The 27767-nt window shown below is 40.4% G+C and overlaps 1 protein-coding gene across 1 annotated transcript; it reads left to right on the top strand.

Annotated features, from left to right (window-relative positions):
- Positions 1–36: 36 nt before the first annotated feature.
- Positions 37–25799, top strand: znf507 (zinc finger protein 507). The gene is made up of 7 exons (XM_030414631.1): positions 37–158; positions 3550–5982; positions 11672–11789; positions 11963–12071; positions 16591–16695; positions 19077–19211; positions 20754–25799. Exons 2-7 carry the CDS (start codon positions 3553–3555, stop codon positions 21193–21195), a joined length of 3339 nt encoding a protein of 1112 aa, XP_030270491.1. The 5' UTR covers positions 37–158; positions 3550–3552; the 3' UTR covers positions 21196–25799.
- Positions 25800–27767: the final 1968 nt, after the last annotated feature.

Here is a 27767-nt window from a genome sequence, read left to right as displayed (position 1 = left end):
CGTTGATCACCTGACCTATACTCAAAGTCACGTGACTGATATTCCATCTTCGCCATTTTGCAATGTGGGAGAGAGGGAGGCCACTTTTTTATGGTTAACGAATAACACAAAGCAATTTTATGTGTTGAGGACAAAGAGCGTCGAGCCATTCCGTGTCAGTGAGTATATTTTCATTCAAATACAGCCATGTGCGTCTCCGTCACTTATTAACCGAAAACATCATTAAAATACCCTTGTACAGTCGTGTGTAACTGCAAGCACTGTGAGAGACTCGTGTGGTGTCTGTCACTGTGTGTGTGTGTGTGTGTGTGTGTGTGTGTGTGTGTGTGTGTGTTTGAATAGCAGGCAGCAAGCTGTGAAGCTAGCAGTATGTGTCCTGTTGCCTTTCTCTCAATGTTCGTCTTTTTAATTCCGTATGAAAGTCTTTAATTAGAGTCGTAGGAGCTCCATTCTGTCAGCTAACATTAGCCTGAGATTTGGGACAAGTGGTTATTCGATGCTTCGGTGTGAGTTGAGAGGCTGCGTTCAACTTCATCCTACAGGGGAATGAAAGTGGATGAAATATTTTTAGATTGTGACATAGCAGGTGCTCATCTGAGACTGGTTACAGCCACATGATGGGGTCTATGGAGAGACTTCCCTGATCAGTCACATTTAACCTTATAGAAATGTGCCTAATTTACCACAGAAAGCCTAGCTGTAGTCTGTGCGAGTAACACACTTTACGTTTTTTGACAGTGAGATGTTTGTTGTGGCATATTTACATTGTTGGGATGAGAGATTTTAGATAGAAGACGTCCCATTATTCTTGACTGAATTGTTCTTGGGTCCAGTGTTTATAACTCGAGGACAGTTTTTGTGTTGCTCCACTCCTTTTTTATCCTGGTTTACAGCCAATAGTTTTTGGATGAAATAGTCCTCCAAATTTGTATCCTACAGTTATGACATATTCATACAGATGCAGAAGTAGGAGAAAGAGGAAGATGATTTGTGGTCAGAAAGTAAGAAAGCGGAAAGTGTTGGATTTCCTGATATGAAAGGAATTTAACCACATGAGTTGTATAATTTATCTCAGCGAAGTCTGTAAACAGATGCACATGGTGCTGTTTGAAACCCTGTCTGTGGGCCAGCAGTGGCTGAGCTTATCAAGAATGAGTTGACCTATCACACTTATCATAGTGGTCATTTGGGCTTCTTCCCCTTTCCTCCAAAAAGCCAATCCCCTCAGCCGTCTGCTCCAATGTCAGTATGGTCAATTATGTATTTGTTTGTAGCTGGAAAAAAAACACCCCTTTTTTACTCAACAGATTTAATTAGCGGAAAATGCAATTGATAGAACCAGTAAAACACCCTTTTCAGTTGCTTTAGCTATATTTACTGTGTAAAGCTCTAAATGCAAAGAGCTAAATTTACTAGCAACATTCTTTTTTTTCACAAAGAATGCTGTGCTTTTGACAGGGGAATTCCAGCTCAGAATTTGAATGTTAACAACGTTAAAAAAGTAATATTACAAACTCGCAAATATAAAAATCTTTCCATAACAGCATTACTGAGCTGTTCTCAGGCCAAAATAAGGTCCCCAGAACAAAACACAAAGTAAAACAGTAGGAAATTGTGTTGTCCTTTAAGGTCAGTTTGTGTGTTGTGTGTTTCCAGGAGGTCCATATTTCTGTATTATAAATCCTTATTTTGATTGATTGATCTACTTTGAGATAATGGATTTTTTATTCTCATGAGTTGTAAGCGATAAGCATCAAAATTAAAATAAAAGAAGGCTAGTAATATTTCACTTCATGTGTAATGAATGTAGAATATATGAAAGGTTCACATTTTCTTTTAAAAAGTAATGGAGAGATGGAGAGTCCTTTTATATTTAGTGCCAATACTGAGTCCTGACTTAGGCTTAACTAATATTTTCTTGGATAATACAGCTGCATTAAGAAAAAAGTACCTGCATCCAAGCTGTTCCATAATATTTCTTTTTATTTTGTTGAAACAAAGTATACTTTCATATGGCTCTTTCTTATTCTGCAAATGCTATTGCAACATTTGCAAGACGCAGCCCGTGCTTGGTACCCTGGATTCAAAAACTCCAGATGACGAAGAAAACCCTGTTCCTCTACCACGGAGATGAGCTGGTTATCCAGAGCGATTGATTTAATAACCCTCTCTGTAATATTTTATTGTACCAAATGAGTAGTATTAAATGCAGCTTTTTTGTTACCCCCTTGCACAGCGGTGCTTTCGCTTTCTACTTTTAAGTTATTTCCACACTGCAGACACTTTATCCACAGGTTTGCCAGAGTAACGTTACGTGCGTGTGTGAGTTCTGCCTCAACTTCCTAGGGACATCCCTAATAATTAATTTATTATCTAGGTCTTCTGAATATGTGACCAAATCTACTGGGTCAAAAATATACAGTAAATGTTATATTTGATGAAATGTCCTTTGGCCAATTTCACCTTAATTAGGTGCATTCACAAGCCTCCTGTAGGCCTTGGCTGAGTTCTTAACTACTCCACACAACAGAAACCGTTAAGTTCAACTACATTTGTTGAACAACTTGAACTTGTTTCTTCAGCATAGTCTACAGCCTCTCAGCTCATGTTGATGCAAAACACATGACTGTGGACACTGACACCTGTCTTCCACCAGATTTTTGGTGGTTTTTGGTTGACTCTTGACCATCTTGACCAATTTTCTCTCAGCAGCAGGTGATAGTTTGTGTTGTCTACCTGATTGTGGCAGAGACACTACTGTGCCATGCACTTTAAACTTGCAAAGTTGTTGATCTTGGGGCCTGTAACTGCTTTGCGATGGCTCCAAGTGACTTGTTCAAATCAATACTGCCCCCTTTCAGATCAATGCTGAGATCCTTAGAATTTCCCATTGTAGTGTTTGTGGCTGAGTCTAATGGATGTATCAAACAAGCCCTATTGAAACAGGCCCTGAAAAGTAATCAGCTGGAGAAATCACTGGAGCTCAAGACTGCCTTGATGTACATCGCTTCACAAGTGTACACTTTTGACCACGACGAGCATATTGTGGTTGATACAGAGCAGAAACTCTGTCAGTCATTATTTTGTCTATGAAAGCAGTATTTACTGCAGTGTTACATCTGACTCGAGACTGAATTATTTATAGAACAGTAATACAGTTTATGCATCAATGATTCAAATTCAGATACAAACACATCCATGTACACTATTGTGGTGGCCTCATTAGCTTACTGTGTGATGTATTACAGCCCCTCCAGTAGTTTGCAATGTTGCAATTGCCAGTCCCCATGAGTTCTGCATGACCTTCTAATTTTGTCCAAACACCGCATCATTACTGTGATTGGATAAAATTGCAGATTGTCAATTGTCAATCCACATTCTGTGGAGGGACTGGTATTACCTTGGAATGCAACATTTTGGCACAAAAGTGTATAAATAGTATTTTGAAATAATGGTATCCATATCAGTTGTAAAAAAAAAAAAAAGGAATGCACCATTTAGCAGAAACCAGTTAACACACTTATTTCTTTGTTCCCTCCTGTCTGTCAGGTCATGGAGGAGATCAGCAACGTAGCTGTGCTTATCACACACTCCTCCAATGCTGCCGCCTCCTCCTCCTCCATGCCATCAGCACTAGGATCAATTTCCCAAACCCAAACACAGCAAGTGGTTGAGGAGGACACCTCACAGAGTTTTCAACAGAAACAAGCTGCAGATTCTCTTATCCAGGTCATTGAGAAACTCAGCAAAATTGTGGAGAAGCGGCCCCAGCGCCGCTGTAACTTTGCAGGACAGAAAAGAGCTATCCAACATGCTGCTGCTCTGGGGGGTGGAGGAGGTGTGGAGGTGATGAGGGGGAGCAGGGGAGGTTCTCCCTTGAAGAAAATTAAGAGGAACTTTAAGGAGCAGGAAAGTGTAGAGGATGTGATATTAGATGGCAGCATGGCCGAGGTCGCTCTCTCTTCACCTGTGTCAGGTGACAGTAACAACAACATCACCTCCATGGTAACGAAGGTAGCCAACAGCCCCAACAACAGCGACCACAAGAGAACAGTAACATGCTATCAGTGTAGCCTGTGCCCCTATCTCTCCCAAACACTGCCCCTGCTGAAAGAGCACCTGAAACAACACAATGAGCAGCACAGTGACCTCATCCTCATGTGCTCCGAGTGTCGCTTTACATCAAGAGACCAGGGGCAGCTGGAGGAGCATGTCAGGCTGCACTTCAACAATGATGACAACCTGAAGAGTAATCCTACTCTGTCGGATACCTACATTGAGGGCATGGACGAGGTTTTAAGAAAGCAAGATGTGGACTGGACTGGGGACAGTGACAGTATAGGGACCGAGGTGATCAAAGGCCCAGTAGACAGTTCCAAGGAGCTAACACAGAAGAAGAAATGGTATAGCTATGAGGAGTATGGATTGTATCGCTGCCTGATCTGCAGCTATGTGTGCAGCCAGCAGCGAATGCTCAAGACCCATGCCTGGAAGCACGCTGGCCTGGTCGACTGCTCTTACCCCATCTTTGAGGATGAAGACGGGATTCTCACAAGGAGAGAGGCCCAGGCTGCAGCTAACACTGTGGGAAGCAGAGAGGACATAGTCGTTCTTTCTCCAGTTCCTCAAGATAAAAACCTGCAAAAGCTCCCCACTGCCTTCAAGCTCCAGCTGTTTGCTAGTCCATTGGCTGTTGAGAACAAAGGGGACATATTGACTCATCCGATTTCTGATCTCAATGAGAATCCAAAAATAGTAGCAAAGGAAGAGGAAAGCGAGTACCCCATCAAAGACCTGGCCTCTGAGGAGCCCATGGTGGAGGTCCAGGTGACAACAGAGGCAGAGTCTGAGGTAGAGATTGATAGTCACCATGACAGCACCTCTATTACAGACAGCTTACTTTCATCAGCTCAGAAGATTATCAACAGCAGTCCCAACAGTGCTGGCCATATCAACGTGATCGTAGAACGCCTTCCTTCCGCTGAAGATTCAGGAATGGCAACTAACCCTCTCCTTCTCAGCCCAGATGTGGACAGGGCCACGAGTATACTGGATCCAGAGGAGGAAGAGCAGGATCATGTGATGGCAGTGAAGGATGAAGTGAAATCTGGCTCCAGTACAGGTAGCATTGCTGACAGCCAGCCAGAAGAAGGAACTAATATTAAGTCCAGTGTTGCTGTAAGTAGTGATTCTCCACGAGATGAAAACATCCCCCCTGCTGGTCGCAAGAGGACACATTCTGAGTCCCTCCGCCTGCACTCTCTGGCTGCTGAGGCCCTGGTAGCTATGCCTATGAGGACACCCGAGCTCACCACCTCGAGCACCAAGGTAAATCTGAAGACCTTTACAGCCCAGGCACAAAGCCAAAACACAGGCCAGAAACTGGTAGAGGTGACTGCAGCTGGACAGAAGGTTTCTGATGTAGGGACAACAGGCCTGATGGACTTGGAGATTCAGAGCAAGGGCAGAGAGGAAGATTTGCAGTCCCTGGGTCTTGGCGAAGGAGATGAGGAGGGCCCTGCCACCAAAGCTGGCATCAGCCTGTCACTGCTTACTGTCATTGAAAGACTCAGAGAGCGCTCAGACCAGAATGCCTCAGATGAGGACATCTTAAAAGAGCTTCAGGACAACGCACAGTTCCAAAATGGAGCCATGGCAGGTGTGGTCACAGGGAACGGAGCTGGGAGTTACATGTGTAGCATCCCAGGAATGGACGGGTTGGTTGCCTCTCCTGATGGTGGTCTAGTGGACTACATCCCCAGCAGTGACAGGCCATACCGGTGCCGCCTGTGTCATTACAGCAGTGGTAATAAAGGCTACATTAAACAGCACCTTCGGGTGCACAGACACAGACAGCCGTATCAGTGTCCTATCTGTGAGCATATTGCCTCGGACAGTAAAGACCTGGAGAGCCATATGATCCACCACTGCAAGACCAGGATGTACCAGTGCAAGCTGTGCCCAGATGCCTTCCACTACAAGGTGAGGAGACTTCAAAGTTCACATAATGCATTTAATTATTATGTCAGATGTAATCGAGCAACCAGAATATTAAAATTGTGTAAGATTTGTTTTATTATGTTAAGGGGTCTACCGTTACGAATTGCACTAACCCAAAGTAGTGCTTGTCAAATCCATCAAATATCTCCTCATGATCCACTATCAGTTCTCTTCAGTGTGCTGACAAGAAAATCCAGTGTTCCTACACAGCCCTGATTATGTAAATTATAAACAAAGGCCAAAGAATTACCACCCTACTCCTCTGATAGGCTTACCCTCTGTTTTTTTTTTTTGTCCTAACCCTAACCAACCATTACTCTCCCCGCTTGAGCCTAACCAACCCAACCTTTGAGTACTAGCTAATGAAAGGAGCAGAGTAAATTGGTAAATCTGGCACATGCTAATATTGCAAAGAAGGAAAGATGACTTTGAAACAGCTAAAGAGGTGAAAATAAGAACAAAAAATTCAAAAGAATCGTTATGATCAGGCTAAGGTGAAGAGACGTGTCACCAGTGATAAGGCATTCCAATGGTTGAGACTCCATACAGAGTTGAAAGGCATTAAGATGGATGGGTAGTTTGCTCTGTTTCTCCATGTTGGGTAGAATTAGTGTTGCTATGTTTTCCTAACCTAATGTTTGTGACTTGTGTGGCTGGTAAAATTGAATAACTTGGCCACATTCACCATTACTTCGTTTTTGCCAAGATATTCTGTCATTATGATACCTATATTTTGCCCCATACTTACAACTGGCCTTCTACAGTTCTGAATGTCATTTCGGCCATGCCCTTTTTTTTTCTTTCTAAAAATACATATTACAAAAATGTTTAATGTGGAATAAAGATATAGATTCAATTAGAGTGAGGAATATAGTAATATACACCATAAGATGATAACAGCTTTTGACATGTTCAGTGTGTAGTTATGTTGTAAAGCTGAAGCAATTTATCAATGAGACATGTAGTCAATGGACGGAAGCATTTTGATCTACTGTTATTTCTTTAAGTGAAGTATATTGTCTGGTCCCTGCGTCTCAAATATGAGGATTTGAGGCCTTTTAGTTTTCATGACAGTGAGCAAATTCATGACTTTTTGACTTTTGTTAGAATAAGATAAGTGGTTTGACTGTGTTACATCTGCTGTAAGCATTGTTTTAGCTAACCTTTCTGTCTGTATTGCAGATAGCAATCCCCTCCCCTTCCTTCTAGGGTGACTACTCTTTTCTTTCTCTTCCTGTCTTTTTCTTTCGAGGCATTTTTTTCTCCCCTTTCCAGAGTTTTCTTTTCTTCACATTCTTCAGTTATTATAAGTTACCATAAGTAGTTTTTCTGCATTTTGTTTGACTACAAAAGTATTCACATTTGGCACATTTGACAACATAAATGGACACATCCGTATTTGTGGTGTACCGATCAGCCACAACATTAAAACGGCTGACAGCTGATGTGAATCATATTGATTATCTTGTTACAATGCAATGATCTGCTGGGAATGTGCTATCTGTTGTATGTGCTAAAACAAGTGTGATCCATGGACGCCCAAACCCCCCACATAATGTGTAGGACCCAAAGATCCATTAAAAACATCTTGGTGCCAGGCACCACAGAAAACCCCCAGAGATCTTATGACCATGCCTTGACCTATCAGAGCTGTTTTGACTGCAAAGTAGAACCTGCACAGTAGCTGGTTTTAATGTTGTGGCTGAATGATGTATATCAGCTATTGGCCAATACCAGCCAATAAAATTGCCTGGTTGCAAGGTAAGGCAACCACAGAAAAACTGCTATATAATTGAGGGTGAATTTTAAATGGTAAATGCCAATTGAGAGCAATCAGAAATCCTACAAGTTCATGGATTTTCTTGTGCTGCCCGCAGTCATATCCTGGCTCCCTAAATTGGCACTCAGTCATCAAAACCTGTCAAGAGATAAGTTAAATTACCTGTGTGAAGTGATAGACCTTGTTAGTAAAAGATGAAAGTTGGAAGAGCCAGCAGTCACAGTGTGCCTTGGTTTGATGATACAGGCAAAGGAGAAAACTATTGATTCCACTGCTATCATGGGGCTCCAGCAGAGATCTGCAGCGAAGATTATTCATCATTCATCAAGTTTATCATATTATCCAAAAGATTCAGGAGTTAGGCAGAGAAAGTTTCTAATCGTGAAGAGTGAAGGCTGGCTCACTAGTGAATTAGAGGGCATGATCCTAAACGGTGCATCACTGAAGATCACTATGTGTTAATCAACACTCCACTAAATGTCCATGGTTCAGATATTTCAATAAAAAGCAATAAGGCTCTCATCGCAGCCTCAAATGGCCCGTTTAATTGAATAGGTAACCCATTTATTTATGTATTTCATATTGTCTTAGATGAAAAGGCTCTATTACTTATACATTAACACTCCTATGATATACACAGAAAATATCATGGCAGTCTTAACTTCCAATAATTACTACAGCTCTCATTTACTGTGATGGAATCAGTGGAACACATACTACTTTGTCACTTTGTCTTCCAGAGTGATTACGATAGATAATGGCTGGTGACTTTTTTCTTGTTTTAAATGGGGCTTATTTGATACACCCTTTAGACTCAGCCACAAACACTACAATGGGTAAGTCTAAGGAGCTCAGCAAACAGAAAGCAAAATCACCTGCTGCTGTGAAAAAAATGGTCATGGGTCAACAAAGAAACACTAAGAAGAAGTCTGCAATGAATTGGAAGCTGTTTGAAGACAGGTGACAGAGTCCACTGTCAAGTGTGTTGCATCAACATATGAGCTAAGAAGCTGCCATGCAAGAAAGAAGCCCTTGCACTAGTCACTGCACCGTAAAACTCGACTGAAGTTTGCTGATCACATGGACAAGGAAAGTTCTGTAGTCGGATGAAACAGAAATGTCTGTTTTGCCAAAATGAGCAGCAATATGTTTAGAGGAGAGAAGATTAGATGTTTACCTCAAAGAAGACCATACCTACTGTCAAGCATGGTGGTGGTACAGTGACATGTGGTTAGGTTCATGACTGGTGAGGCACTGACTGGAGTCGGATGTAAAAATATATGAACCCAATTATGAACCCAAAATAGTAACTTATACGGTGGTACCTTGACTTACGAGTGTCCCAACTAACACATTTTTCGAGATAGGAGCTGTCTCTCGGGCAATTTTTCGCATTGAGTTGCGAGCTAAAATTCGGGTTACGAGCCAGCTTCAGATACCCCACCACTAAGTTGGCATAGCGAACGCCACAGTGAATGCTGTAACATCCGCCCAGCATCCCATGTCTCACTCGATAGCTAGACGGACATGCATAGGGCTGGGTATTGTTAAGAACCTCACGATTTGATTTGATTCAATTCTATTTCGATTCTTTAGGTCGCATTTCGATTTAATATCGATTCAATTCAATATTGATTTAAATGCTTCAATAGTCGATTCTGTAATAAGTAGTAGGCTAATAAACATAATAAATTATAAATCATTCCTTTAGGAAGTTCTAGTTCGAAGTGAAATGTAAAAAAAGGCACACGATGTGTTTAGTTATAAATTAGTGAAACCATAGTAAAGCTGAGAAAGTGCCATTGTTTCTGGGACTGCATGGTTCATTTTTGTCCGACATAAACATAGACATAACCGTGGTCCCTCTGCCCTCTGGCTAGACGCGAGGGGGTAAAACGTTGACACTGAACCCCCCTCCCTCCCTGGAGGAGAGTGGTACCAACGGGCTCACGGTGCAGTGGCCAGGGTGAGACCTGCGGCGCTGGGAGTTTCACACCGCTCTCTGAAAGAGAGCCACCCGCCTCGGCAGCTATGACAGTGTTTTCACGGCGCATCACCCTCCGACCCTCGAGCGAGGACGCGGGCAGAGGATTTTCTGAATTGATATTGAATAGGGAAAAAAGTTATTGCAGTGCATTATTTTTACCCACCCCTAGACATGCACGTTAGCAAATTGATTTGATATACGAGCTCCGTCACGGAACGAATTAAACTCATAAGTCAAGGCACAACTGTATTTCAATTTTCTCTGAGTAGAAGAAGAGCATGCAGCGACATGCGTTGTGCCTATGGAGCTCCACACTGCCCCCTATCAGTGCGGCATGGTACTTTCTGCGTCACCCTGTGCATTTTCACTGCACCTTTATGGCCGATCAGAAAGCCTAAATATGTCACACACATTCATTAAATATATTAGACAGACTGTGGAACCTCAGCATGTGTTGCACATGTGTAATCAAACATGTATAATGGCAATATAAAGAGAGACAGCAATGTGCATGCACCAACTGCCTGTCAGTCAGTGTGTGTGGCACAGCGCCGTCAGATGTGAGGCACAGCTCGTCGTTGCCTCACCTCACTGTTCTTTCATGTATTTGAACAGGAAATGCGTAAATTTAGCGAATTTCCTCCTCTTAATGAATGAATTAGCCACAGCAAGTTTTTTTAAATTTCCCAAACTAGCATCGAAAGTGGTAAAGCAATGGCAAAATTAGGCTAGAATTGAGGTTTTAGAATGGTCTTCCCAAGTCGTGACTCGAACCCCATTAAGAACATGTGGACTGTGCTGACCAAACAAGCAATTTACTTGAACTTCACACAGTGCGTTTACATGACACTCAAGAAAACCGAATTACTGCATTAGTCTGACTATGAACGGATTTTTAAGATGCATGTATACACCTTAGTCTGACTAAAATCGGACCGGATCGGATTTCTCATAGTCGAATTACACCACGTAGATTATTCGATTGAAAGTCGCATTACTCCTGCATGTATACGTTTCCAGCAGATCAGATCGGATTTTGCGTTCTGCGCAGGCGCGAGATTTTTCCCCGGGGCCGTGAGCCGGAAGTAGACGGACGGCAGCGGCGGCGGCGTCTTTCCTCCGAAATCACCGCAAGAAAGAGCGCCAGAGTGCACCTAGTTTGTGTAATTATCATGTACACCATATACGAAGTGTACAAAGATGTAGCTTCGTCTCGCTCTTCGTACGCCATCTTTCTTGAATGCCGAGGCAGCTGGTGATGTAAAGAGGTCAGCTGGAGGTGCGCCGTTAACACTAGTTGAAATGGGTAGAGCGCCACCTAGCGTACCGGGGTATGACATGCTTTCGGCCAGTAATTCGATTTTCTCACTGGCATGTATACTCGGATAATTGCAGTTGTCCGATTGAGCAGCATAGTCGAACTATGACTGTAATCTGACTAAGCTGTGCATGTAAACGTACTGACAGATACTTTTAATAGGTGTAGTTAAAAATTCAGCCAGAAGCCTGCCAGAAGCTTGTTGATGGCTATCAAAAGCAGGTAACTGAGATGAAAACTGTATACTGTATGTATATTTTCGGACCCATAATACATCATGATTTGAATCAAACATTCATGAATATTTTCTGTGACAAAGTAGTATGTGGTCCACTCATTCCAACACATAAGAATAAGAAATTGTTACAAGACTGCCATGATATACATTTTCTTTACTTGGTATATGTAAACTTTTGACCATGACAAGGTAGTTAAGATAAAAATCAAACGTCCGATAGGGCTCAGTCTGTTTGGATGACAGGTGCCAAGTTGGTGGAAATTTGTGTGAAATGCTGTTTTTAATGTTAACTGCATATATCGTAATTTTGTGTAGATATCTGATGGTGTCTGTTATTTCCTTACTTAGAGTCAGTTAAGAAATCATGAAAGGGAGCACCATAGCTTCACCAGTGACATGGCCGCACTCACACCGGTCACTGAAACCATGGCCAATGTTGAGGAAGTTGAGCGGGTAACAGACGAAGGTAAGATTTGTTTCTATGACCTCAATATCTGCTCAAATGTAGAAAGATATTTTGATATTTTTGTAGATGTTTCAATTCATAGCTAACAACCGTCAGTTTCCACAAAGTGCCTTGTGATTTATGTCAGTGTTCTTAGAAGGTTATTTGTCTTTTTATGTTGTGCTCTGTTACAGAATGTGGTGTGCCGAAGATGTATAAATGTGATGTGTGCGACTACACCAGCTCTACATATGTTGGGGTGAGGAATCACCGACGGATTCATAACTCTGACAAGCCTTATCGGTGAGTTATAAAAAAATAAATAAAATAAAACTTGTAGATATGCACCACTATCATCTTAGTACAAATACTAACACCATTCACTGACCATTACAATTTTATTGTTGTCCTCAGGTTCTGAGTGAAGTCTTTGAATTGAACTGATTCAACTTAAGGCCTGTAAAGCATAGTCCCCTGGTGATGGCTTTGGGTTCATTAACATTTTGATTTTTTTCCTTTAATAACAAAAGATAGTTTAAGGAAACTTCATTTAGGCATGCATTTTCTTACATATCCACAGTATAGGAGTACATGAAGGAATACATATGTATGGTGCAAAGTAAAGTTTTAAAGCTTCAGCGATAAGAACATCTGTGTTAAACATTCTAGATATGGACTGAATTGGATGATGGCCTGATTTTAGTTAACAATCAATTGACTGAGGCGTAGCTGCTAATTCTGCACAGTGTCTCTAAATCTTGTTTATACTTAAAGTTCAGAGCGAGACTCTTGCATAACTTTAACCATAACTAACTTAGCACACCGCCTCCATTGCTTTTGGATCCATGCTTGTGAGGAATAAACAAAAACATTATGTCCGACAACACTGGTATGACTTACAATGCACCCTTAATTGTAAGGATTGGAAGACATTTTGATTTTAAGGGAAAGTAGGAAAACTGGGCAAAATTCTGGTCATTTGTGATGTCTGTTGAACAGCCATTAAGTTCACCGGTAGCACGTTGGTAACACTCACCTGGAGAGACGGCTTGATGAAACTTATGTAGGCTGCAAGGAGTAATGAGGGACTCAGAGCAGCGATGGTAGAGGGACAGCTACAACGTCCGCTAAAAAATTCCAAAGGGGTTGCATTGGTTTCTGTGTCTACTGCAAACGTTACAATCATGATTGGAAACGGCCAAATCCACTGGCCAGATTTTTACACAAATAAACCTGCCCTAACAAGGGTTTAGGATACAGCTTCACATCATCAGTTTCAGGGCCTGCAATCCTTTAAGTTTTAAAAAGCACAACTGAAATGAGGTGCGTGGTTAACTTGTTGTCGGTAGATTCAAGTGAACAGAATATCTTTTTGAGTTCACTAACATTTGTATTTTTTCTGTTGTGTTCTGTGTTGCAGTAGTGATAGTGATCAGTGAAGATTTTCATTTACTGTTTCAGACATTGAGCTCACCAAATAGATTCCAGACAGTGAGACTTCTTAAGTGCTTGTTCTCATGCAAGAGACGTCACTTCAAGATGTGCAGGAGCTTTACTTGTCATTTTAGAAAGGTACATTAGATGGCAGTACATGCCCAGTAAGTAAGTATGCTCTGACCAGAACTGTGATCTCAGCATAGGCACAGTCACAACTTCTCACTCGACACCCCCACTATGTCTCTCTCCATACATGCAGTATTAGCACTCGGCCTTTGTGTTGAAGCTTCCTTGAGGTGTGAACACATACGGGTGTTTGCGTCAACTTTCTTAACAGTATGCTGTCGCCTTTGTTCTAAGGTCAAATGTACAAAAATACACAGAACAGGATTTCTCTATGCTCTGGAAAAGGTCAGATGGCATTGAATTGTTGTTTTCTGACCACAATGGTCAACTGTCATGTTGGCAGATGATATGAAGGCATAAGTAGGAGTGGAAACTATTGGATGATACAGTTATAAATAATTTAACAAGTACAGTATGTTCAAATGGGGTTAAAAAGATTATCTTTAAAATCTTTGGGCAACAAGCTAAATGTACTTACTGTATGCGAGTTGTACCTCTATGTCTACTGTACATATATATTTTACCATTGTTCTTGTGCTCTCATGCTTTACTTTAAATTAAATGTTGACATTTAATTATACTCTTTTTCCTTTTGCACATTATGTTTGTGGTCCATCGAGCAAAGCTGAAGTTATAATTTATTCATACTGCAAATGATGACCTGCACATTACAATGTTGTAACATAAGAAACATTCACATCTGAATTAAATGTCAAATCTATCAGAAATATGTTGTGATCTGTCGGTCTTACCAGGACCACAGCATGTTTTCTCTTGTTTTGGTTCTCTACTATGGCACATTAGATTTGAAATTAAACTTTGAGGATTTTCAGCTGTAAGTGCCGTGCAGATGGATAATGACAGGGTTGCTGTTCTTACCCAGTTTAGATTAGAAACCCTCAAATTAAAGCTTTAAAATTAAATATGCCAGTGCACACTAGAAGCTGTGAAAGTTGCATTATAATAATTAGTCAAATTGAAGTAATGTATATGCCCCAGCAGGCAACATTTTCTCTCTATGCACCTCAGATTTGGGTAGTATAACAGTAGTATGTGAAGGCGAAGCACTAACTGAACCAATTCTGATATTCAACCTTTCCTTCATGTGTTATTAACAGCATTGTAATTGGCATTGAGTGCAGAAATGTCTAATTTGATTATGTTACATGGACTGAAGTGCCATTGATATTCATTCCTCTCGCTCACTGAAATCAAGTAATTAAAAATGTACTCCTCTGTATGACTGTAGTAATGGCAGAAACCCTGCTTTTCTTAATTTGCGAGTTGAACTTTGGAAAATCTCTCAGGTGGTAAGGGTCATGAACCTGTTCTCACTAGACCCAGTTGGACAGATAATTATTTTGCTTATTTTAGCCACTTGCAGTAAATGTAGATGATGATGAAGAAGAAGAAAAAGAGAGAGTATCACATTTACATAGAGAAGATGTTAGGTACACTATTACTGGCTGTTGGTATGCACCTAATAGAATAACACTTCTCTCAGATAATTATTTATATTGATATATACTGTGTAGTAGTGTTGGTAAGTGAATGTGAGAAGTGTGAGCTTCACATATGGCTTTACAAGTGAGCTTGTAAATTGTGTTTTAATGAATCATTTAAATTCAGGCTTAGTTATTGGTCAGCTTTGATTGTATAGTGTGCTTACTGACAATTTGTAATTTTTAAAAAGGACATTGTGTTTTTTACCATTATCATGGTATGTTTATATTAAAGGTGGAATTGTTCTTGTTTTCTGTATTATTATGATGCGTTATTCTCAGGAAACACAGCAAATTGGAGATGTACAATATATGTTGATAAATTATTGGCCGAAATCCAATGTTGGTACATTTATATTAGTGGCCATTAATCAGTATTGGTTAGATTAAAGTCCCTAAATAGAGTTGATAATACGCAGCGAAATTGCCTTCATGTACTTAAGTGCAGCATGTACACAGTCTGATACAGCAGGTGGCAGTATGCACCTTTTTTAAGTTGTTGTGTTACACCAATAAACACTGTAGAAGGAGGAGAAGAACACACATGTTGCTGATACGCTCATGACAGAAAACAACCTAAGTAGACCCAGACAGTGAAGACTGTTTGGTTGCTTGTATCATCTGAAAAAAATCTACATCATGTCATACCTACAGCAAATGTCAAACTATCACTTTTAAGTACACATTAAGTCGGTTGAGAAGATCGATCACTCTTGTGTCTGCAAAATACATATGGCTCTACAATAAGCAGTTAGCCAGCTGGCCCAATCCTAAAATAACATCTGTCTACCAGCACCTCTAACATTCACCTACTAACATGTCACATCTTGTTTGATGGTAAGACCACCAAAAATAAAACAAATCGCACACAGAAATGTCATTACTGTTCTATTAAGTTCTGCACTTTACATTACTGTGCACACTTTGTAATAGTCATTTCTAACCAAAACATAGCCAAATATATTGCTTCAATGTCAAGTAATTGCCCTCTCCTAATGCCCAAAGCTGGAAGCAGCGAAGTCTTAAAATTTCCTTCAGGCAAGGTCACTTTATTGTGAAACTATCACACCGTAAGCCATGCACCAGAGAGCCTAAAAGAGTAATAATGTTAAAATGTATTTGTAAAAGTAATTAATAATTTGTTTTAGTTTAATAAATATTATATTATTTAAACTAAAACATTATATATTGATTAATCCAACAGTTTTTCTCAGTTGAAACGTTTTCATGCTAAGTCTGTTTGAATTTTTGATGTTGTTCATAAATTCTTTGTCTGGGTCAGTCAAATCTGTAAGCCTCTCATTATAAAGTGAAACTCTTGTCTGTTTTTGTCTGGTGCTGTATTTTAATACAGTGGCATTGACTGTGAGATGGGTTCAGCCTCTGTTTGCAGACCTTGTATAGTATTTGATTTATTTATGTTATATATACTTGATATAGTTTACTATTACTGAACATGCTACCAAAGTATTGTATTTTATTTAATGCTTTATTACTTCTGCCAAGGAGGTTATATTTTCACATGCCTCTGTTTCTTGGTTGGTTTGTCAGCGGGATTACAATTCAAAAAGCAGCAATGTCCGAAGTGCAGCAAAGTAGAAACATTGTGATTTTCTGAAGGGGCAATTCCCTCTGTTTTGCTGTAAATCCTTGATCCTTCCTTCAGGCTACAAGTCTAAAGAGGCAACATGAAGACCTTACAAGGCCGCTTGTTAAACCAACCACTCTATCTTCATGTTCTTCTCTCCATCTGCCAGGTGCTGTAGCTGTGATTTTGCCACCACCAACATGAACAGCTTAAAGAGCCACATGAGGAGGCACCCTCAGGAGCACCAGGCCATGCAGCTCCTGGAGCAGTACAGGTGAGAAACATCACACATGCATTCACTACTGAGTTGTATGATAGCATGAATGCTGCAACTCTGAGGTGAGAACAAAGAGCCAAAGGAAGTTTCTCGTTGTAAACCTTTGCGTTCAAATTTATGCACTTTAATGGTGCCAACAGCCTTGAGAAGTTGACTTATGATCCAGCGTTAGTGTTTAGTGGGTGGAAAAAGTGAATGAGGCCGAATATTCTCTCCTTAAAATGTTAGATATGCTCAACTCTGAGCGTGGCACCAATCGCTGATTTCCACTTCACTGAATGCTTGTGCTGAATTATACTGTCATCAGTGCCTGCAGGGCTGGAATGCCCATGTTTCCATACAGTAACAATATCTGACAACATCATTCTTTTTCTGTTAAAGGGTCACTTGAGTTATATATTACTGCACTTAAAATGTAGTACAGTGGTTTGAGAGGGACCGATTTAAAAAAAGGAACCTGTTTATTTGTCTTTGTTGATACCAGAGCAGGTACCAGTGAGTCAGTTTGGACCACCAGAAGCAGGTTGGTCTGGGTTTGGCCCAAAAGAACAAAACTACACAGTCAAACACACCAGTGTTTATTAAAACCAAAACAAAAGCAGGCAAGTTAGATGTTAAACCATCATTAGTATATAAAATGGGTCAAGCTTTAAAAAACCTGTTTCTTTTACCTCCCTTAGTGCAACTAAAAATATCATTGGACCCTCTGACTTTCTAACTCTACTTGTAATGCAGTCATTGTTTTCTAAATCTGTAGTCTCCTTGGCCAAGCAGTGATAACCCTGACGATGTCTTCAGGCTTATCACAGCTTATTTTCTCTGAATTGACAAGACGACAATCATTTTCACAGGCTCAGTAGTACACCCCTGACAAGTTAATTATGTTCAGTAGTTGGCGTTCCCCTTTAAAGGTTCCATGTTCACTCAGTCTGCAATAAGAATCCCTTGATTTAAACTTTTTCTCTTAATACGATTTAGAGAAATATCAGTGGGATTTTGTAAAAACTGTGAATTTCTGAAAAAAGAAAATTCTATCTATGTGCCCATGTAGAGGTTAAAGTGAAACTCTCACCAAATTGCAACCAAGGCTTTATTTGTGATTGAATATGAGTCAAACCTTCGGGTAAATGCATAATTATGACGAGAGAGGCACTTTTAAGATTTACCGTAGTTTCGTTTTCGGGGAACGTTAATTTTGAACGGGAGTGCTAGGGGCAGGGATATGATGGCATCAAAATCGCTATTTTTAAAACACTAAGAAAAATTGTGCATTTACACGAAGGTTTGACTCATATTCAATCATAAAAAAAGCCTTGGTTGCAATTTGGTGAGAGTTTCACTTTAATGGGTCAAAAATCGAGCCACTGACAGTTGGACTACCTTTTGGTCACCAAAGGGAGCTTGCCTCTTTGTGGTGATTAATAGTCCCTTTATTTTGGCATCTAAATTTCTGACTTGCATTCGAGCATTGAGCATGAACCAAAAAAAATTCTCAAACACTTTTTGTAAGAAATTTCATAAAGTACAGAGACAGATGGAAACACACAGTAAGAATCAGTCCATTTATAATTCACCAATTGTTTTGAATTTCCAGGCATTCTCTCACTGATTTGGGTTGCACTGAACCACCTGTCTATTCAATTCTATTCTGTGTTGTTTCTCTGCTGGTGTTAAACAACAGGAGTGTCTGAACAGCTGCTCTGTCCAGAATGAACATCTGATCACGTCTTAAAGACAATGATGACAACTAAGCATGTCTATTTTTAGGGGATAAAAATACCATCCAGTGGATAAAGTCACTTTTCAGGATTTTAGATTTTGCTCATTGTGATCAAGTGAAGTTTCACCTCAGCATCTCAGTCTGTAGAAAGCTATACTCATACTGAGAGTGCATTTTCAGAAAACTTTGTAGCCTAGTACAGTATTTTACATATGCTCAACAACAATGGCTGGCTGAGAACTTGATTTTCCTTCTTTTTTACAATGATAGAGGGGTTTTATGATTAACCTGTTCTCACAAGAGCTTGTCCAGTCAGCCGTCATAGGTGAAGTGTGCTTGAGTACTCCATCCTAAATGATATTTGCAACTTTGAGCATTTCAGTAGTTAATAAAGACACGATCCACAACTCCTTTCAATTTGACAAATTACTGCACGGTGCTCTGTAAATCCCATTTCCTCTCTGCACTCTTTGTCTCTGCCTCTCAGCTCAGTGTCCCCTGTGGAGTATAGAGTCAGAATGATTCCTTTTGATAGAAAGTAGGAGAAGGATTAGTAGAACCTCACTATGCATACTAGATCGGCCTCAACTTGATCCGCTTTCACTCTGCTGCTTATTGTGTCTGCTATGTCTCTCTTATACTTTCCTCTCTCTTCTAGGTGCTCTCTGTGTGGCTATGTGTGCAGCCATCCACCATCACTCAAATCCCACATGTGGAAGCACGCCGGAGACCAGAACTACAACTACGAGCAAGTGAACAAAGCCATTAATGAGGCCATCTCCCAAAGCAGCCGGTAAACGCATAAACTCAAGAAGAGTGGTTTCTGCACTTTGAGTTTATTTCAGATTGTATATCTGTATTTGCAAATATCTCCCGTATATTCACAGGCAGTACACCATAGAACCATAACTTCAGGGCTTTAGAGCTCTTATATATAGTATAGCTAAAGCTGCATTATGTGCTCTTTTCACTTAGTGTTGTTTGTTACACTAGCTGTGGCCCACCATTTATAGCCCACATCTTTAAATACAGTATTTTATGTCGATCTTAGGGCCCAGACATAAACATCGATGAAGTAGTTGCAATGGAAACTGACCAGTGCATGGCCTCATGTTGCCTGTCTGGGCCAAAAAGCTGCACTTGAACACACCACGAAGACAGCCACAATAACTTAACTTGTATACTCTGCAACTTACATGGGAGAAAATTCCTCTCCATGCCACAAGTGGCAGTATTCTGTATTAATTATTGAAAAATTGAAAACTAAAGACTCAGGACTGCAAATATATGAGAGACAATAAACTACTCTTGTTAATATAGCTTCTTTGATAAAAAGTTAAAAATAAAAAAGGTAACTGCATTAAATGGGTGAAATCATGGATACATCGACAGCTTCAGACTTCTGTTTCTCTTCTCGTTCACTGATTCACTTGGCTGAACTGCCTATGAGGGCTAAGGCCAAGGATGCAAAACACGTTGCTACAACTAGAGCCACAAATGCTCACAGACGATACTAACATCAGACCATCTGCCTGGTGTGTCAGCACCACCTCACACGTGTTAAATAGTGATTCATGTACCCTTTCAGTGAAGGTACATTTTTGCATAACTTTGACTTAGGCACTAATACAATTAAAAGAGGTCCTACATCCAGATAAAAGTGGTTGAAACTGGGAGGGAATTGATCTAGTTTATTAAATTTTTTTGTTAATTTAACAATGTACAATAGTTACTGCACCAAAGAGCTAAAACACATTTTTGATCTTGTCTGTAGTCCCTGAGTTGAGGCAACATTCAGCAAGCACATTTCTAATTTTAGTAACCATATACAATAAAAGAAAAAGGAGACTGTTTGAAGACATTTAAACCAAGCAGAGCTTCCAAAAATAAGTAAACAATCAATACATGCACTCTGTATTGTTGTCTTGTTGTCCTCTATTGTACAGATGTTTCTAGCCTGTGAGACCTCCCAGAACAACAAATAGGGTGAGCAGTTAAACAATTAAAGTGGATTCCTTTTTGACTCACTGACTAAATATTGTATAATATTTTTTTTACAGCTTTTCAGCTAATTTCAAACTTGACCTTTAACAGGTTTTCATCCCTCACGGTACTCCAATAACTGTTAGCTGTCTAACAAATATACACTGCATCATAGGGATTCTAAGATCATGGGCAGCAACAAACTTCATACATCTATCGACCAACAAATGCCACAAACAAAAATAATGCACAGATGATAAGAAATATTCCTCTATGAGCTAACACTCTCATTTAGTCTTGCTCCCTCTCTTGCTGTATTCTTCTGGGTAATTCCATCCTTTGTTTCCCCCAGAGCTCCTCAGAAGTTGTCTGCAGTGCTGGAGTCAGGGGCAGAGAGCCCTGCAGTCACCCAGACCTCAAAGCACAAAGCAAAGGGCCCAATTGAACCACTGCCAACACCCACATCTGCAACAACGACGACAGCTGTGGACAGCTCAGGGAGCCTGCCCACACCCACCACAGACCCTTCACAGTGGCCTGGTGACACCCCGAGCCCCCATGGGAAGGACCCCGCTCAGCTCCAGTCTCAGGCCCAGAGCCAGCCACGCACAGGCCAGCCACCTATGGAGTACTGTGTGCTCTTGTTCTGCTGCTGTATCTGTGGCTTTGAGTCAACCAGTAAGGAGCGGCTGATGGATCACATGAAGGAGCACGAGGGAGACATCATCAGCATCATCCTTAACAAGGAGCAGCAACAACCAGAAGCCCCACCAAGCCTCCAGACAGCAGAGTGAGCTGTGCCCTCAATGCTTCTCTTTTTATTAATGCCCACCCTGCACTCTTGCTATGATCCGCTGCCCCCAGAAGTATTTCATTATGTTTCTTTACCCCTGGTTGTAGTGGATATCCGCTGTAACCATTACACGTACACTGTATCTGAGTTAATTGTCATCGGAATTTTCTGTCAGGTCGGTGTGGTATAAAAGGTAACAACTGTGAGACTGCAGTAACTACAAGGCACACTCCTTTAACAGCCGTAGAGAAAAAATATGAAATTACTCACCTTGTGGCTGATCCTTTTTCTTATTTCTTTCTTTTCTTTATTTTTACACTTTTCTTTCTATGTTATAAGCCGTTGATATTTATGTCAAATAATTTGACATTAAAGAGACACAAAATGTGTCTGCAGGATAGTAATTAAGTTTTCAAGGGACAAGCCCGAGCTCTAACCCAAGTCTGACTTTTCACTATACAGGGACAAGTTCATACCTCACAAAACCAATCAATCCCTCACCAGAAATGGACAAAAAAAAGAGTAACATATTTTCTAGTCTAATTCATATACTGACCATGAGGCAGCTCTTTTATTGCTACTGTTGTATTTAATGTATTTAATCCAACACAGTCGAGGCTTGAGTAGGTACATGTGCAAACTCACAGCATGTATCACAGCTTGAGTTTATTTTTATGCATGTTCGTTTCCGTTATACAAATTTAAAGAGGCAAATTATCATTTTAAAACATTTTTTGTTTGTATGAGTGACTGTAATTTTATTCGTTGGATCATTTATAAAGCCGTGTCTTGAGAGGAGAAAGTAATAGTTCTCAAAGGAATGGAAGTTGACTAGGGCAGGTAGAAATTGGTCTTTGATCGACTTGATTGTAATCTACTGCCGAAAGAGGTATTGGTATAGGGCATGTCGACAAAAGGAATGATAAAAAGGGAAGATGGCATAGGTTGGACTTTAATTTTAATTGAATGGTGCCTAGATATTTTAAAGCAGGGATATGTTTTATTGAATCAGACACGCCTGTTTTCACTTGTGATTGTGGTGCTCGACTCACTTTAAAGGATAAATTCACCCAAAAATGAAAATGTACTATATGCTCACCCCCCGGCTAAGGTAGGGTGAAGATTCGTAGTCTGCAAAACATTTTTGAAGCTTCAAGACAAAACCTTAAAAACAACAAACATTCAATGGCTCCATCCAATATTATCAAACCATCCAAAATCAAACGTCAGTCACATGCCTCAGTTGAGAATGAGACTCAAAAAGATGTTTCTCTTACAGCACAGGACCTTTTAGGATCAGATCTTTGATGTAGCTGCTGAGCTAAATGTCACTTTGGAATCTTAGAACCCAGAGACTTTGGCTGCTGTGAAGCTTCAGGAATGTTATGTGCACTATGACACTTTCCATCACCATGGGGATGATACAATAATGAATATTCATTTTTGACTGAACTTATCCCTTTAGAGTTGTCATGGAAGGTATAGTCCATCTTTTTTATAGCCCATGCAATTGATGTTGTATATAATACCATTTTTATAATAACTTGTACTCTTTTTCTCAGTGTTTTTAAAATAGAAAAACTTTCTAGTATCAAACACAACTTGAAATGACTGCTGTCTACGCTAACAAACATGCCTGAAATAAGAAAACATGGATGTAAAAAAAAAAAAGTTTGGAAGGCAACGTGTATTTGAGGTTTGTTGTTGTGACTGGAGGCCGGAGTGTGATGTATTGATGAAAAAACTCATCACAGTTAGGTTAACTTGGATTTGAAGAATTATGAAGGCTGCATGTTTACTGTGATGGATTGCCTCACTGCGTTGAAATTATTTTTTCATACATAAAGGGGAAAACATTTAACCCTAACCTCTGATATGATGCTGACTGTGCAGAAAAACAAATGTTAGGGAGCACTGGCCCAGATTGAATTTGACTAGTCACCCAGATGGATGTTAGTAACAACTGAAATATTCTTTGCACATTAATATTTATTTAAACTGTCATAATGTCCGATTGCAATGCGAACAAAATGTGCTTTCGTGTAGATAACCAGAGATCTCTACAAGGAAAAACATTTCTTGTTTCTGCTACAAACGCCAACTGCCTGAAAAACCCATCAAAATCGCATCAAAATGTTTAAAATAACAGAAATGTAAACATGGATAGAAGATGAGGTCAAATAACAGATTATTCTTTTAAAACAAACACTCTTTACCCATCTAATGTATCATGCATTCCAGTCATGCAGGACATGCTGTGTCAAGTTAATTCATCAGTATGCCATCCCTCTCGTACATCCACACAGACAGAAGCTGAGGAAATTAAGATAAAATGGAATATCCATAATTCATGCCACCCTTCTCTGCCCGACGTAACAGCTTGAAATTGTCTGCGTGTTTGTAGGGTAGTGGATAAAACAAAATTAAATCGCTATCTGGGAGACCTGTTACCTGGCCTGGTATTCTCATTATCAAAGCACATAATTATTGTCTGGCTTTTAATTTACAACTCTATGAGGCAGAATTAAGGACGGTCCTATGTCTGGATTTTTAAAAAAAAAATGAATTAACAGTGTGAGTTCAGTGTTCCTCTTGTCTGATTAACATGGCTTGCATGTAAATGAGGAGTGAGACTAAAAGACTGGGCTGAGCAGTACCACACACAGACACAACGCAGCCCTGCTCTGTCTATCAGACCTATTACTATTAATCTGACAGTTTTTTTATGATTTCACACTATAAATTGATTCTGGTTAAAGGCTCCCTGTGCCATATTAAACCTCTATAGAAATGTTTTTGTTATGACTTGGTCTGTGGGTTGGTTGTCACGTGCAGAAGGGGCAACATGGGTGACCTGACAGACACTCCCGTCAATGTCTCCACACTACTCCAATGTGCCACAGGTGGCACTAATGTCAAGGATTTGCAGCAATGTGCCTGCAAAGATGGATGTAAACAAATTGGCTTTGCTTATGTTTTATGAGAAAGTAAATGCAGTCCAAACATTTGCTAGAGCTCAGAATTTATGTTCCCTTTGTTCATAGGCCTCATTTGCACCACATGCTATCATTACAGTAAGGCTGTTGAATTTTTAGCCATGCCTTTTTTATAAACCTTTTTTCCATCTATGGTGTCAAATATAAGTTAGCATTAGCAGTGTTAGGCTAGAAGGCAACAACAAGCAGTCTGGTCATCCCAAAAGGTTGATAAACTTAGTTGGGAGTGAAAACAAAGGTGGCAGTAAAATTGCTACCCAAACTGCAAACACCCATCACAGTTTACAAGCAGACCTCCTGGTTCAACTGACTCACTGCAACTTGCTGTTTCGGATACGCTCCTTTACGGCATCCAAGTAGTAATGAACTCTCTGAACTCAGTGACCGTGCAGTATATTTGATCATTTAGAATGTCAAAATAACTTGAAATCCAAGCACTGCGGTGTCAGTCAGAACATGTACCAAGGCCTATTCTTCTGAGTTACAAAAAAGCTAATTATATTATTTAAAGCACAACAAAATTATTTCAGATATTTTCAGGATTTTAGCTTAGTCACCAGCATGTGAAGACAAAAAAAAAATTCAATCAAAATGTGTTGGAATAACTGAAAAGTTCACCCAATGGCTGGGAAATGTAACTTGGGTCATTTCCTTGTGGTGGATGGAAATGGGTCAAGTGGGATTTTGCAGGCTGTGATACATCCCATTTGATGTCACAAATTGAAAAGTGTGTCAACACATACAGCAGACACTGCAAGGAGGGAGAGGATGTGTCTGTTTACCTGTTTCTGAGCAACTGTACATTTGTGCCATATTTGAAAGCAAAAATGTGTCTTTTGTTTGAGTTTATTGTGCCTTTGGTTCATGGTGTTGTGTTGAAACTATCATTTTAAACTCTGCCAAAACTTCACTCAGTTATCACATGTACCAAGAGAGCCATACTTTGATTTGGGCGCAAAATGGTTGAGGCAAAAGTCTTGATATTTGTGAAGATGCTGGGTATTATTTGAACGCCTCAGTATATTTTCCATAGATCCAAATCCACAACGAGGTTTCATGCAGCAATTTGGGGGACATGGATAAAGAACAAAGAATGTGAATCTGTCTTTTCTCATATTACTAGCCATTTTAACTACAAATTAGCTCAAACACTTGGTACTGTATTTTAAGTGTGTACATTTTGTAGATGAAGACTGCAGAACCTTAAAACTGACTTAAAAAAAAAGGATAAACTCTATTTTTTGATGATCTTGTAAACAAATTAAAATAAAACAAAAAAATGAACAATCAAGTTAAGAAAATAAAGTTTCTGATTTAATTTAGGCTTTGATCTTATTTACTCCCAGTCTATTTGAGGTAGCTGACAGTGTTAAGCTAAATACAGCTAAATGAGCTGCATGTATTTAAACCAAAGGAGGTAGAGAAGATTTAACATGTCTGTCCTCATCGGTGTATTTTTTCTCATGTTTTGTATGTTCACCATGGAGTTGTTTCAGACAGCAGTGTGATGCTTGCTTTTTGTTTATTTATTTTTAAAACATCTTAGGCTTTATGATATCACTACTTTACCATTGTATTTTTTGGTAATAAAGACTGAGAAATAAATGACTGCTCTTTGTCTCTGGTCATTTTTGTTAATGTATATTGTTGATTCTTATCAGGAAAATCGACCCAAGATCTCATCAGACTTGGTATGCATAAACACATTACAGAGAGCCCATTTAAGGGAGAAATATGCCAAATTTTCGGCTAATAATTATGTTTGGTGTTACTACTAGAATAGTTTTACATCCCTTAATGCTTAAAAAAAAAAAAACACGAAAAAAAACCCATCAGTTTTCTCATATTGTCCAGTGCTGCAGCAGTCCTCCGTTCTCCGTGTCAGTTTTAGCTCCCGTCTCTTTAAGCCCCCCTCCCTAATACTTGGTCTCCTCTGATTGCCCAGCTCACACATGCCTGAACCAGCACTGCTAACAACACCAGAGCAGCTTTGCTAAATTAATTCTTACATGCCAAACCACCTGCCGGGCATAAATCATTCAAATGTGTGACCCTGTGACATAGTGTTATCTCACAAAGTCACAAAGTTAAGGCAGGCTGACGAAGCGTTTCAGGAGCAGTGGTTTCTGTGGGAAAAAGGAGCTCCCGTTGGTGCAGACTTTGACCCCTTTAACTTTCAAGATCTTTTACAATGCACAGGTCGCTATATATAACTCTAATAGAAAAGGAGAAAAAACTAAAAAAGCACACTAGGTTACCATTAAGGATGCAGATATAGACACAGTTAACACAGATTAAAGAATGTAAGCACAAATGTATGATTATATATAGGTAAGAGCTAGATTAACCTTTATTACACTGAACAAAAATATAAAAGCAATGTTTTTGCTCCCATTTTTCATGAGCTGAACTCAAAGATCTAAAACTTTTTCTATATACACAAAAGATCCATTTCTCTCAAATATTGTTCACAAATCTGTCTAAATCTGTGTTACTGAGCACTTCTCCTTTGCCGAGATAATCCATCCTACCTAACAGGTGTGGCATATCAAGATGCTGATTAGACAGCATGATTTTTGCAAAGGTGTGCCTTAGGCTAGCCACAATAAAAGGCCACTCTGAAATGTGCAGTTTTGCTTCACTGGGGGGGTCTGGGAGGTCAGAAAACCAGTCAGTATCTTGTGTGACCACCATTTGCCTCACATCTCCTTCGTATAGAGTTGATCAGGTTGTTGATTGTGGCCTGTGGAATGTTGGTCCACTCCTCTTCAATGGCTGTGCGAAGTTGCTGGATATTGGCAGGAACTGGAACACGCTGTCGTTGTTACGTTGGGCTGGCGTGCGTTTCTCTCTCTCTTTCCCTGTGTTTCTTTCTCTTGCAGGTAGCGCTCCTCCCCCGTTAGCTGAGCAAACCTGAGCGGAATCCGGGCTCTGGAGTGGGCGGAGGTGTTATAAGGGCCAGAGTACAGCGACACAGGGGGGAATGACACACGAGCAGCAGCACACTGGCGGAGGCTCTTCTCCTCCCGTTTCCTCCTGGCCTGATGGTTCGAGCCAGGTTACGAAGTCCGGCAACCAAGACCTGGGCAGCAGAGGCTGACTCTGGGGACGTGGAATGTCACCTCTCTTGGGGGGAAGGAGACTCCGTGGTCCTACTGGGGGACTTCAACGCGCATGTCTGCAATGACGGAGATACCTGGAGGGGCGTGATTGGGAGGAACGGCCTCCCCGATCTGCGATCTGAACCCCAGTGGTGTTCTATTATTAGACCTTTGTGCTAGTCACAGTCTGTCTATAGTGAACACCATGTTCGAACACAAGGATGCTAATAAGTGTACGTGGTACCAGAGCACCCTAGGTCGAAGGTCAATGATCGATTTTGTGATCGTATCATCTGATCTTTGACCGTGTGTTTTGGACACTCAGGTGAAGAGAGGGGCAGAGCTGTCAACTGATCACCACCTGGTGGTGAGTTGAGTTCGGTGGCAGGGGAAATCCCTGGATAGACCTGGTAAGCCCAAACGAGTAGTGCGGGTAAGCTGGGAACGTCTGGGGGAGGCCCCTGTCCGAGAAGCCT

The sequence above is a fragment of the Sparus aurata genome, chromosome 4 (genome assembly GCF_900880675.1).
Source record: "Sparus aurata chromosome 4, fSpaAur1.1, whole genome shotgun sequence".
Lineage (NCBI taxonomy): Eukaryota > Metazoa > Chordata > Actinopteri > Spariformes > Sparidae > Sparus > Sparus aurata.
The sequence above is the reverse complement of the archived record's forward strand: the minus strand, read 5'-3'. Positions and strand labels throughout refer to the sequence as shown.